The sequence below is a fragment of the Diabrotica undecimpunctata genome, chromosome 4 (assembly GCF_040954645.1).
Source record: "Diabrotica undecimpunctata isolate CICGRU chromosome 4, icDiaUnde3, whole genome shotgun sequence".
NCBI lineage: Eukaryota > Metazoa > Arthropoda > Insecta > Coleoptera > Chrysomelidae > Diabrotica > Diabrotica undecimpunctata.
Genome location: NC_092806.1, coordinates 53,222,994 through 53,237,154, shown reverse-complemented (window position 1 = coordinate 53,237,154; position 14,161 = coordinate 53,222,994). Strand labels below are relative to the sequence as shown.

Genomic DNA, 14,161 nt, shown 5'->3' with positions numbered 1-14,161 from the left:
AAATATAATGTCCATTCAGCTCCGGATTTTAACTTTATTAAAACTATTCGAAAGATACTAACTAGTTTTCCCAGAATTGAATATTATGTTTTAATTTACATAATGTTTGCATATATTAAATATCCGTTTATTTATATTTTCCTACTGAAAATTTTGTCTTAATTTTGATTGTGTGCACAAATAGTCAACGTTTCATTTTCCACAAAAGAAGAGTTATTGCCAAGGGCAATGTGTCACTGCCAAAAATTTAATCTCTTTTCGTGGTTTTGAGGTTATAAGCACATATTTTTGAATGTTTTGATGTATTAAAATACGATATTTTTGAATCAATTAAAAATCAAACAAATGGAGTTACAAACAATTATAAACCAGTTTGAAGATAAAGAGGATGCAACGTTTAAAGAAAATACACTGGTCATTTCCAAAGGTAATTCTTATATCTAAATAAAAAAAATATTTAAATATCTAAATTATAGGTATTCAGGAAAGGACCATTGCTATTCTTGACTTAATTGAACATTTAGACACTTTGTTAACAAACGACCATGCATCTAAAAGGGATCTAGGAATTTCAATATTAACAGCAGTATTAAAGAATATTTCTGAAGATTCCTTGAACAAACAACAGCTGGAGGTTTTAGCAGTATTTTACGGCAACAAACTTAATGACCATCATCAGGAAAGTATTTTTTATATTACGTATATATTTATGTTGGACTTCTCTTACTTCTAACTTGGTGAAGTTGTATTTTCATTATTTTTAATAGTAGAAAATATAACTAGTGGGAGCATTAAAAGAAGGGGTAACCTAAAATATATAGCAGAAATTAATGACACGCTCTACTCTATTATGAAAAATTAACAAGTCTGCTTAACAAAGGGAGATTTGTAACTAGGTAATTAGGTAGTGGTAAACCTTAAAATAATGTTAATGTTTGTTAACATCCTGTTAGCTTTAACAGGAAGATCAGTGAAATATCAATGGCATCCCCAAAAGCACACATATGACTTGAATGCTGTTTTTTGTTAGTTGAACCTTGTTTCAGGTTCCACGAAAGATATATTTGTTCCCTTTTTTGTTAGTGCTTTAATTTCCATTATTTCAATTTCTTATGGGCTTATATGATAAACTTATAGGAATAATTATAATACCTAAATTCTGACCTGATCGTGCTACCAGCAACTGGTTTCACAAATAGCTCTGAAATATTAATAGTAAAAACCGATAATTAACAAGTTAAAATATTACTAAAGTGATTATAGTGATTGTTTAAGTGCAGGAAATCATATGTGAGTAAAGAAAACTTTGATTTTGTTTGATTGCATGATAATAAACTGAATAAATTAATGTTATTATTCAGACTGAAAACTCACCAAACACTAAAAAATACTCCACAGCATTGATTCACTCACCAACAACTTTTCCTAGCAAAGATCAGGTAATTATCTTTCTGCAATAGAGGGCCTCAAATTACAAGATTATTTATTAGAACTCGGATCACTTGTAGATCCAAAATACATAATTTTTTCATCCAGAATTTCAAACAAACCGTGTATGTGTATCAAGTAAATCAGCTGTAGACAAATTTTTAAAAGAACATAATTCTATTAAGATTAATAACACAGTAATACCAGTAAAAAAGCTAGTTACCCCATCACAAAGACTTGTTCTATCCAACGTAAGTCCCACAATTCCACATAATTTATTGGAAACCGAGTTAAAAACTATTGGATTACAGCTAATGTCACCCCTTACATTTTTACGAATTGGAGCAATTGATCCAGCATATAGTCACATACTTAGTTTTCAAAGGCAGGTGTACATATCTCCTCCAGAAGATAGTTTCCAAATTCCTGATACATTAGAAATTAATCATGATGACTTAAAATATCGCATATTTCTTACAACAGATACATTATGCTATAAGTGCAAGCAACCAGGTCATTTTGCATCTCAATATGCTGGCCTCCAACTCCAAACTTCAACTTCTTCATATACTAGATCACAGCAACAAAGTTCCTCTCTAAACCATTCCTTAGACAGCAATAATTTAAGTGAGTCTATATCAAATACTACTAACCCTGAAATGATATGTGAACAAACACCAATTACTCCTACATTTAATGAGCCCAATCCCGACAAACCCGCTTCTTTTGAAGTTCAAACAACTCCGATAACTAAACCTACGACCTCAAAACGAAATTTATCTGAAATTGCAACACCTAGCCTAGAAGATACACCAGATATTACTAATTCCTCAGAAACAAAATCTTACTTTCCAACACATGTTCCAAAAGTTCCAAAGAAAAAGTTGAAGTCGAAAGACAAACCCTCATTAGAATTTCGAGAATTGCCCCAAAAGATAACCAATTTTATTGACAATCACAATCCCAAGTTCCCACTCGTTAGTCAACAATTCACTGATCTGTTAGAGAACACTCACGGTAGTAATGATGCATTAAGCATTGCTAAAGACTATACCCTACATATTCCATCTCTTATAGAAATGATAAATGAAATACATACCCAGACTGAAGATCGAAATTTGCAAATTAAATGTACTAGACTAAGTAAAAAATTAACTAAACAACTGCTTGAACATGTTGGTTAATCTGACTTAGACAGTGATATATCTCAAAACTAATTATTTAAATAAAAATATAATTCATGTATAATAATATTTTACAGTGGAACTTAAACAGTTTTCACACCCGCCTACCCTTATTTCAGGTACTTATTAGGAAATATTCACCTGATATTATATGTCTTCAAGAAATTAATTTTAAAGGCAACAATGCGTATAACTTGAAGTCATATAATGTTTACTATCAAAATAGACAGACAAATCATGCTAGTGGCGGTGTTGCGATATATGCTAAAACCGATTTACAAGTAAACAGAATCACAATTAATACAAACTTAGAAGCAATAGCAGTAACAGTAACAATAGGTACTAATCAAAAAATGAACATATGTAACATTTATATTTCCCTGAGCCAAAATATCCAAGGCAATGAACTTTCCGACTTAATTATGCAAATTCCATCACCAAAATTAATTCTTGGGGACTTTAACAGCCATAATCTTCTATGGGGTTCCGAAAAAACAACTAAAAATGGAAAGTTATTAGCAAACATAATCAATAGCATGAATTTAACAATAATGAACGACAGAGCTAAAACTCGTTTCGACGCAGCTACTGGAAATTTTTCAGCTATTGACTTGTCTATTTCTGACCCATCGACGTTACTAAATCACACGTGGCAAACCGTAGACGATTTATATGGAAGTGATTATTCTCCAATAATAGTAACAAAAATTTCCAACCATACAACAAAAACCAATCCTTTGCAAAAGTGGAAAATTAAGCAAGCCAACTGGAACATTTTTAAAACAAAAATTTCTGAAGAAATATCGAATATCCCTATAATTGAAGAAGACATAAACTTAACTTTAAAATTGTTTAATAACTTAATCACTGAAGCCACCACAATTGCAATGGGAAAAACAAAGTATATAACAAAAAACAAAGTTGTTCCCTGGTGGAATGAAGAGTGTAAATTGGCAATAAAACAAAGTAAAAAAGCTTTAAATACTTTCAAAAGACATAAAACCAATGAGAACTTAATAGAGCTAAAGAAAAAAAGGGCATATGCAAAATTAATTACTACCAGATCTAAAAAAGAGTCTTGGAAAAAATATGTTCAAAGTATTAACAGGAATACAAACATGTCATCAGCATGGAAAAAAGTTAAGAAGATATCTGGCGTCAGTACACAAAATGGAATAAAATACCTAGAACGAAATGGAAACCTAATTAATGAAAACAAAAAAATTGTAGAAGAATTAGCTGAAACATACAGACACGAATCTACAAATGAAAATTACAGCAATACGTTTTTAAGATATCGTGAAGAAGAAGAAGCAAATCCAATAGAAATTATAGTCAATAACGATGATATAAATACTCCAATTAATAAAACAGAACTATTAGAAACAATCCAAATGTTAAAAGACACATCACCAGGTCCAGATGACATACCCGCAATATTCTTAAAACAATTACCTAACGAAACTTTAGACTTCCTACTGAATCTTGAATATGGAGACAAGCTATTGTCATCCCTATACTAAAACCTAACAAAACGCCTACAGCAGCAGAATCATATAGGCCAATATCACTTACATGTTCTACTTGCAAACTGCTAGAGAAAATAATAAATAATAGACTTATGTGGCATTTGGAACATCACAATTTACTTATACCGGAATAAGCTGGCTTTCGTCCTTTGAAATCTACTATACAATGTTTTACATTTAGAAAGTCAAATTAATGAAGCCTTCTGTAACAAACAGAAATTCATAGCTGTTTACTTTGACATCCACAAAGCATTTGACTTAGCATGGCGACACAGAATATTAACAAAGCTGCAGACTTGGGGAATTCAAGGAAACATGTTGGAATAACTTTCTAAATGAATGCAAATTTTCAGTAAGTAGTAATGGAGAACTTTCTAGTATTAAGTCTTAAGACAATGGAACACCACAAGGATCTAATTAGCCCTACACTTTTTTTAATAGCAATGAATGATGTTATAAAAAATCTCAGGAGACCTGCACAGGCTAGATTATATGCTGATGATATGATAATGTTTATCAAAGAAAAAATATTAGCTCGATGGTCAAACTTTTACAAGAAGAACTAAATAAACTCGAAAGTTGGTCTAATAGGAGTGGATTCTATTTTTCAGCTGACAAGACACAATTATTTTTTCCAAAAAGCCTATTCACACTAACATACCTGCCTTAAAATTCGGCACAAAGTTTTTAAAACGAAGTACAGAGATAAAATATTTAGGCATAACATTCGACGAAACTTTAAGTTGGAAACCACATATTAAAAAATTGGCGATATCATGTCAAAATCGTATAAATCTTCTTAAATGTTTAGCCAACAAACAATGGGGTGCTGACGGAGATACATTATTACTGTTGTATAGAATATACTACAGTGAAGAATATGCTATACGGATGCATAGCATATTCTTCAGCGTCGAAGTCAAATTTTAAAAATCTTAGACATTATACACAACAATGCATTACGCATAATCTCTGGAGCTTATAGAACAACTCCTGTTGCAAGCCTCGAGTAGGAACTTGGAGAGCCATCATTACATGAACGACGGAAATTACTTAGTCTATCTTACGCTTCAAAACAATCATCACTACAACCTGACAACCATTTTCTTACTCAGTCATCGTTATCAAATATCTATATAAGAACACATTTACCATTTCAATTAAGGATCAAAAACATTTTAAACTCTATTGAAATTTTTAACTTTCCCGCAACACATTCAGCAAACGTAAACACGCCACCTCCCTGGTTAATACCTTTGCCTACTTATCATCATATCATAAAACTGAAACTAATCCACAAATATTTATAAGCAATTATAATAGAATACTTTCTTCTTTCCCTAAATATATCCAAGTTTACACAGATGCATCTAAAACAACTTCTGGTGTAGGATCATCATTTGTTATAACAGACATAATAAAAAGTTTCAAATTGCCCACATAATCCACTGTGATAACTGGAGAATTGTATGCAATATACAGAGCTCTAAATCACATACAAACAGTCAAACCAGATAAATTCCTTATTATTACTGACTCAATCAATTCCCTCCATATACTGTCAAAAATGTACACTTGCAACCCGATTGCTAAATTAATTAAAAACCATGTGGGTACCATCACATATAGGCATTAAAGGAAATGAACTAGCTGATAAAAATGCTCGAGAAATAGCAAATTCCCCAAATATCAGACCGATAATAAAACCATTAGCAGAAGATCTCAATCCGTACTGTAAACAAAAGCTGATATGTAATGGGACTAAATGTTGGGAAGAAAAATTCTCAAATTTAAAAGAAATTAAACCAAATTTTGGACGATGGACTAACAACGTCCCAAGCCGTTTCCTTCAGGTTGTATTAACCAGACTCCGATTAGGACACAGCAAACTCGCACATGAATATTTCATAAAGAAGGAACGTCAACCAAAATGTACGAGTTGTGACGGGCCGTTAACAGTGAAACACGTATTAACGGAGTGTCCCAAATATAGTGCTGAAAGACTAACTAATAAAATTCCATCAGTTATAAGAGATATTTTTAGTGAGTGTACCAGTGAAAATATTGTGAAATTTTTAAGAGATTGACATATTGAACCACATATACTTAAGTATGTTATTTATTTGTTATTTGTAATCATTATTGTTTACATTAAATTCATCCGCTAATAACCAATATGGTTGATGCGGCTGCCTTTAAATAAAAAAATTATAATACCTATTAGGGAAACAACATTGCTTTTATCAACAAGGTTGTTTAATGGAGTTTGCAAAGCCAATCATGTTTTGACTCACAATCTTCAAATATTTATTTATTTATTTAGACACCTTACAAACACTATAGACTAATAGTAATTACATGTAAAGTGTTTAAGATAAAAAATACAATAAATGAATGAAAGAAGCGAACATTAATAATACAATAAGAAAAAAATACAATAAACCCCTTAAACCTAGTGCTGATAAGCAAGCAATGTCTACAGCTTTTTACATTAAATATATCCACATGAGTCAGTCTATTAAATACTTCATTACAAATTTTTAACATATTGTTTATTGGTGATATCTTTCTATAGTAATTTGTAAAGAATAGATCTAGGTTAGTTATCCTTAACCTACTCTTGGGTACTCTAAAGTAAATAAACTCAATTAAACCACAGTTTGTTTACTTAATTTAATACTGTTAACAATCAAGTATATGAACATAATGGCCTGACTGTTTCTTCTAGTGGCAAGTGACTGCAACTGAAAATAGTCTAACATTACCCTGTATGAGACCACATATGGATATTTCTTATTTTTCCTTACATATAGAAATCTTAAAAATCGTTTTTGCACTTTTTCAATCATTTCTGAGTTTGAAAATGCAGTAGGAGACCAGATGATTGAAAGCATATTCCATATGTGGTCTCACCCGGGCATTATAGAGTTTTATATATATATATATATATATATATATATATATATATATATATATATATATATATATATATATATATATATATACCCGGTATTTAGGCGGCTCACGCCCTTCCGGTAGGGATCTATGGAGGAGTATCACATAGCCGCAAGCCCTTATCTCTTGCCGTACTGCTCCACCATAGGCCGATCAGATACCAGCATATTCTAGACTAAGCCGCAGATTCATTTAGAATTTTAAACTGCTGCGTTAGCCTTTTTGTTTTCTGTACACCGAGCTGGGGATTGAACTGACATCTCTCGCAGTGAAGCGAAGGAGAAGCCAGCCGCCCAGCCCGCTTGGCTATCCGATCGACTAGATAGAGTTTTATAATTGTGCTTATTCTGAAGTTGTTGCTACTTCTACTAACAAAACCCAAAGCATGATAAGCTCTGTTAGTTATTTCATAAAAGTGTATATTGAACTTCATGTTGATTTGGAATTTAACTCCAAGATCCTTCATAACACTCACTCTCTCAACTCGATCATCATTAATATAATAATCTTCAATAATACTATTGAGTTTTCGCGTATATGAAACTACTGCACATTTTTTAACATTAAGGGGATATGTTCACGCCGCTGTTAAAATGAGTGTCATTGAAATAATTTAATCATATTAGTCATCATATTTTAATATTTTGATTTTCTCGAAATTTAATTCTCTGAACAGCGACATTGTTGCCAACGAGGCCAAGTACTGGAACTTAAAATATAATATACGATCGGTAGAATCGGTATAGTTCGCTTTCAGTCGACAGTCTTCTTCAATGTAAGTTGAAATTAGATATTATTTAAAGTTTCACAAATTCTAATTTTTGTATTGGATTACTCGATATAATTTTTTTATTTTTGTATCGTGTTGTGTTGTTGTTTATTTACCTTTGAAGTTAAATTTCTGTTTTTATTTTGTTGTTGTTTTTTAGTTTTATAAACATTTTAAATAGTGCATATCAGTCTTGTTTTCTAATTAAATTAAAAAATTAAATTTCAAGTACAAAAACATTACTTATAATAAAAATATACACCTGTAAACCTTATAATTTATTAACCGAGCAGCGGACGCTAAGGACTGATCAGTTCTTTGTAATTTTACATTTTTCTTGACAACAAGTCTATTGAATTTATATTTATTTTCAGCCGGTAAACGAAAACCTTCTTCTTTTTCTTCTTTAGGTGCCGTCTTCTTAGCGAAGGTTGGCGATGGCCTCTGCAAAGTCTTCCCTATTTGGGCTTTTCTTATTAAACTTTGAAAGTCTAATCCTGTCCAATATTTGATGTTGCGCAGCCAGGTCCTTTGTCGTCTACCCGGGCCGCGTCTGCCTTCTATTTTCCCTTCTATAATAAGCTGAAGGAAGTTATACCTGTCGTGTCTAAATATGTGTCCAAGATAAGACGTTTTACGCTTCTTGACAATTTCTGTGAGTTGACGTTCTCTATTCATACGCCTTAAAACTTATTCATTTCTAACGCGGTCGGTCCATGGAATTTTCAGCATACGACGAAAGCCCACATCTCAAAGCTCTCTAAACATCGTATCGAGCTGACTGTTAACGTCCAAGCTTCCACGCCGTCGCATCTTTTAGAAGGTCGCATCTTTAAGAAGGAAACGAAAACCTTCCGTTGCTAAATAAATTTTTTGTTCATTTTGAACTTCACTCTGTAAAAAGCTCATTAGCCCACTCAATCTTGTTTCTAAAGTTGTAACTTCTGCAGTTTTTCCGATATTTTCCATGGACACGAAAACAGAAGATGCCACATATGTCATAGTCGAATCATATCATCTGGCAAACATGACTCAATAAGAGAATACAATATCGCCGCAAACTTGTCAGCAGTTTTGTCTAAGGTCTCAAGTGAACGAAGTTGACTATCAATCATATCATAACGAGCAGAAATATTACAAGGACTACTAGAAACTCGACTTAAAATTAACTTTAAGAGCTCTCTAATGTAAACTTCTAATCTGGATATCCTCTCTGCCAAAGCTAGTCTGCAACCTCTGAATAATTTTTGAACTCGATTGGAGGTAATTTAAATTTGAGCTTACCTTTACACTTGATGTCTTTGAACTTACTGAACCTGTTCTGTCATCATATTTGTACTTAAGTTTAAAGTACCTTGCACTGTATTTATCCTTTGCCTCCATCTCACTGATTAACTCTTCTCCGGAAGCTTCTTCGAATATACTTTTAAGTACCGCACTCTCCACTTCACAAAACTCATTGTATTCTTTCCCCTGATTCTGTGACCTCTAAGAGTTCCCAGGTTCCCACTGTACGCTAATTTTCTGTCAGGGTCGCGTGTCTACCGGTTCAGCTAACACTGTCCAAAACAATAGCAATTTTCGTAAATGCATTACGAACTACCGTTCTGCGTTTTCGCAGAAATAATACGTTCTTCGTTTTCTGGGTTCGAAATAATACAAAATTAAATTTTAAGTACAAAAACTTACTTTTGTATTATATTATGTATATTACACAAGTGTGGTTTTATTTTAATACAGTTTGCTTTGGTGGTAGGTACAAATTCGACTAACTGTATCTAATCTATGCAATTCTAATATTATTATTAGTATGAAAGATGATACTACATTCCTATACATACATACATTACATATAGTACGGCTGTCCCAAGTAGAAACACTGTAAGCGCCAATTCGAAAATTGTTCACCAGAGCAGGAAACGTGAAGGGCTCTGCTTTTCAAATTTCTATTTTGTTTAAAATAAAAGTGAATACACATTAATATAGCATAAAATACTCTTGTTTTTTAGCAAATATTTTTATGTCTGTATTTTATGCCCTGACTAGGTTTTGAACACATACAGTGTTTTTATTTGGGAAACCTAAAAATATAAAATAAAATATCCCAATTTGCAATGATACTAAGTACTAAAAATTATACTTTATTCACGTTAATTTAACAAATATAGGTATAATTGGTTTAAAAACATTTTAATGGTCATTGTCCTCTAATTGCTGCAATCCACGGTTATGGAGGAGATCGTCCACTGCTGTCTCAGCGACCGACAAATTAAGCCAAAAGGATCTTCTGTTCTCGGGCATCAAAGAAATAAGTTTCTGTATTATTTCATCTTTTTTGCTTTTACGAATACCTCGTACGTTGGTGCTTTGTGGAAAATTTGACACCACGAACCTGACTTGCAGGAAATCAAGCTCCTGATAGTTTTTATCTTCGAAGTTGGTTTTGAATTTAAGGGATCTAGAGCCTCGTGAAAAGTTAGCTTCTACTATGGGATTTATTAAAAATGTTTTCAAAGGATCATTTTCATCTCCCTTTCGATGCTGCCGTTTCTTTTTTAGCCATTGGAATGAAGTTTGTACTTGAAGTACATTTAAATTTTTTCGTGATTGTCTTATAACAGACAATAAATCTTGAAAGTCAAATACATCTCGTGCTTTTTTAATTTGTTGCTCAATGTTGCCATGAACACCATCTGCAGTCATGTGTGTATGACCTTTGGTAAGATACTTGAATGTTATGTTGTTTACATGAGAGGTATGGGTATCATTATTTACCATAATCGCTAATGCAGTAAACAAATACCAGTTTTTATTTTGGGCAGTGCAATTATCTGCCCAAAAAACAAAATTGTTCGTATCACGCTCTTCTTTAATTAAAGCGTATATTGCATCGATGATGTTAGATGCGTCACGACCGCCAAATGCTTCATGCCAAACCACTGAATAGTTGGAATTTGATTTCTTTTTTAAAGAAGCGAAGACTTCATTAAAAACAACTAAACGACTTGTAAAAAAGACATCTTTGTTTCCTGGCATAACTGGTAACAATAATACTTTTTGCAAGTCAAAAGAAAAATACTTAGTTTTATTAGTTTCTGGTAATTCTGCATCAATTTTGTAATATCTATTAGCATCATCTGCTTTCTTTTTGTGTGCCTCCCATTGAGTTTTTTCGGTAGAAGATTCGATCGAGTTTTCTGTGCCTGTGCTGCTTGCTTCTACAAAATTTTTGTACTCTAAACAATCAGAGCATGAATCCATTTGGGGCATGTGTAAAGATATTTTCATTGTCTTCATCATTTTTCTGTAAATTTCAATTTGACATATACCTGGGTGCTTTAATTTGAAGTCATTAAACATTGAAGCAACTGTTAAATTTGAAGGCAAATATCTAGTGAAAGGAGCATTTTTGCGGCGGTAATGACTCACGCAGGGATTATAAGAGTTTATATGGTTTACTATTATGTCCCTGTTACGGATGTTACTGGATTTCTTACCTCGATTTTCCTTTACATATGCGTTAAGCGGCTCCTTTTTGGTAGCATATGCTAATTCATTGATAACCGAATCACTGGTATAACCAAATGTATTGAGTAAAAATAGCTTGCATACTGGCAGAAATTCGGTGTTATCCTTCTTAGCTAAATAAAATACCCTTGTTTCATTTTTCTTATACACATTATTAGCAGCTGCTGGAACTCTTCTACGGAAAACAGGTCTGAATGAAACACATTTTGCAAGCCAGATCCTTCGAGTTGTGTAATCTGCATCCCAATATGCATTCCAAATATCTGCTCGGCATTCTTCGCTGAATTGAGAGCAAGACTTCTTACACTTCGCAGTGCATCTAGGCAAAATGGGATGTTTATTTTTGTTATCTATACTTTTTTCTATAGCTGACATTTGTCTCCTTTTCTTAGTGACTTTTCGTTCCGTAGGTATGCTTTGGCGTTCAGTAGGTATGCTTTCAGATGTCGAATCTGGATGATCACTCACGTTTCCAGGATTCGAGTCAGGTTGGTAATGTGGGTCGGTAATGCTATCATCACTATCCCCTTCTGAAGATGAAACCTCCAAATCACGTCTAAGCATTTCATCAATCTCTTGAGGGTAACCATTATTGCTATCAGCTTTGGTATAAATCGATTGCTCCTCCCTAAAACCAAAACAATAATGAGAATAAAGTTTTGAATATATTATGATATGTAGTTTTATGTTAGTTTTATTTTTAGTTTTATTTATGATGCTTCATTCTGAAGCTGCCACAGGCAGATAAACTGATCGAATGATCTCCAAGAAGCAAAAGAAGAAGAAGAAGAATAAAAAGTTCTATATTATCTATAAAAAAATCGTTTACCTTTGAGTATCATTTGTGGATGATTCTCCCCAGTCATTGTTGTCCAGATTTCGACTCATATCTAGTATTAACTGAGTTCTTCGATTTTTATTCATATTTATAATATGCCGACAAATTTGTACTTCACTTAACACAAACTAACAAACGACTAAAAAATGTGTAATGATTGCAACTTCAACGGTCTCAGAGAATATAAACAACATAAATATAATTTTGATGATATCGACAGTATTGAGTTTTGGCAAATGTAAACTCTATGATTCCCACGGTAAATCGCTGTAAATCCCAAAACTAAATAAAAACACTGTATATCCCGTATATACAGTGTTTATACTTGGGAATATGGATATAATGTGTTTTAAATTGGTAAAATGAAGTTGGAATGTGATATACAGTGTTTCATAGCAACCATAAATTGTGGTTCTGCAAATTTTTTTATTTTTTTTTCTTCGTCAAATGGTAGATAATATCACCCCATATCCAAAAATGCAGTAAAAGCTATTTAAAAAAAAATGGATATACAGTGTTTCTACTTGGGGCAGCTGAGTATTTTTCATATAAAAATGTGTGCACGTCGTTCAAGATTTACGACGTCAGAACCCCACAGCGTTGCCAAAACATCAGAATAGTTAGTAAGTAAGGAATTTTTAAAATGTCAACTATTTGTCAAACTATTATATAACAGTAAATACACTTAGTTTTAAGACTACTGCAACACACTAAAATACATAAGAAAACATTTTAATACAAAATTATATATTCTAAATTTTAAACTTACCTCTATTTAGAGCATTAATAGTAAAAACGTCCCTCCATTATTTCTTGTTCAAAATAATCTATCTTATATGAAAGCTTATCAGCTTTTCTACAGACTAATTAGTTGTTTTGGCATAGCACAATCACAATACACAACAATAATTAGTTTTTAAAGCTATTAATCTAAATTTAATATGTATTTATAAATACAATTTATTAATATATAATATATTATGATCAAATTGTGTAAGAAATCAAAATATAAACAGAATTCTTACTCTAAAAAAGCGGCAACACTTTAAACAATTTTGCCACACGCTGAACTGTCAAAAAATTTGAAGTATTCCCATATCAGTTGCGTACAATTGTCTAATATATTTAATTAAAATTATTATTTTGTGGAATATTAGACTTAAAGAGTTATTTCATAAAATTTATATTATTAATAATAACAAATGTTTTTGGTTATTTAATTAATATAATTCTAAAATTCCCAATATAATGATGATTACATTTTTCTGATTATTATACCATGTTGACGCCTATGAAAAATCGAGCAGTTCCGTATGGGTTTCGTATTATTAGCTGTGTTAGGAAAATTTGAACTCTAAGGTTGCCTTTTTGGAACTTTTAAATATAAGTGACGTCACTTTATATAAATTGTGAGGTGCACGCATTTTTATATGAAAAATACTATATACACAAAACGTTTATTCATTTGGAAATATTTTATTACTCACATTTCAGGCGACAATTCTGAATTATGAACCTGCCTAAAAATATTTATTCCAAACTGATAAAGAAATTTGCAATTGTTTGAAAAACAGGTAAATAATGTTAAAAAAAAAGGATTATGGTAATTGAACTATTTATGTATAAAAACAGTGTTTATAAGAATTCTAAAATATGTTGGTCAGTTGAAAAACACTGTCACTACAATAATAATTTTTTTCATATCGAATGTCAACAGGGGAAGTGTTTTCCTCAGAAAATTTCAGATGTTCATCTTATTTCTAATTATGACTCAAGTAAATATCAATAATCTTTTTCACTTACGAAAAAAAATAATTCGACAAAATTTAATCGATTATTACATAATATTGTTTTGTCTATAAAAATTAAATTTGTTAAAAATTTAATAAAACTGGAATTGGTTTTATGTATTATGTAAAAACCAGTATAA

At 31.8% G+C, this 14,161-nt stretch overlaps 1 protein-coding gene across 1 annotated transcript in view; it reads left to right on the top strand.

Moving 5' to 3' along the window:
- The first annotated feature begins 214 nt into the window (after positions 1–214).
- Mms19 (MMS19 nucleotide excision repair protein) overlaps positions 215–14,161 on the top strand; it is a 53,798-nt gene continuing 39,851 nt past the window's right edge. Inside the window, exons 1-2 of the mRNA XM_072529481.1 lie at positions 215–427; positions 477–680. Coding sequence (XP_072385582.1) covers positions 346–427; positions 477–680 — 286 coding nt within the window. The 5' untranslated portion in view covers positions 215–345. The remainder of the gene's footprint in view (positions 428–476; positions 681–14,161) is intronic.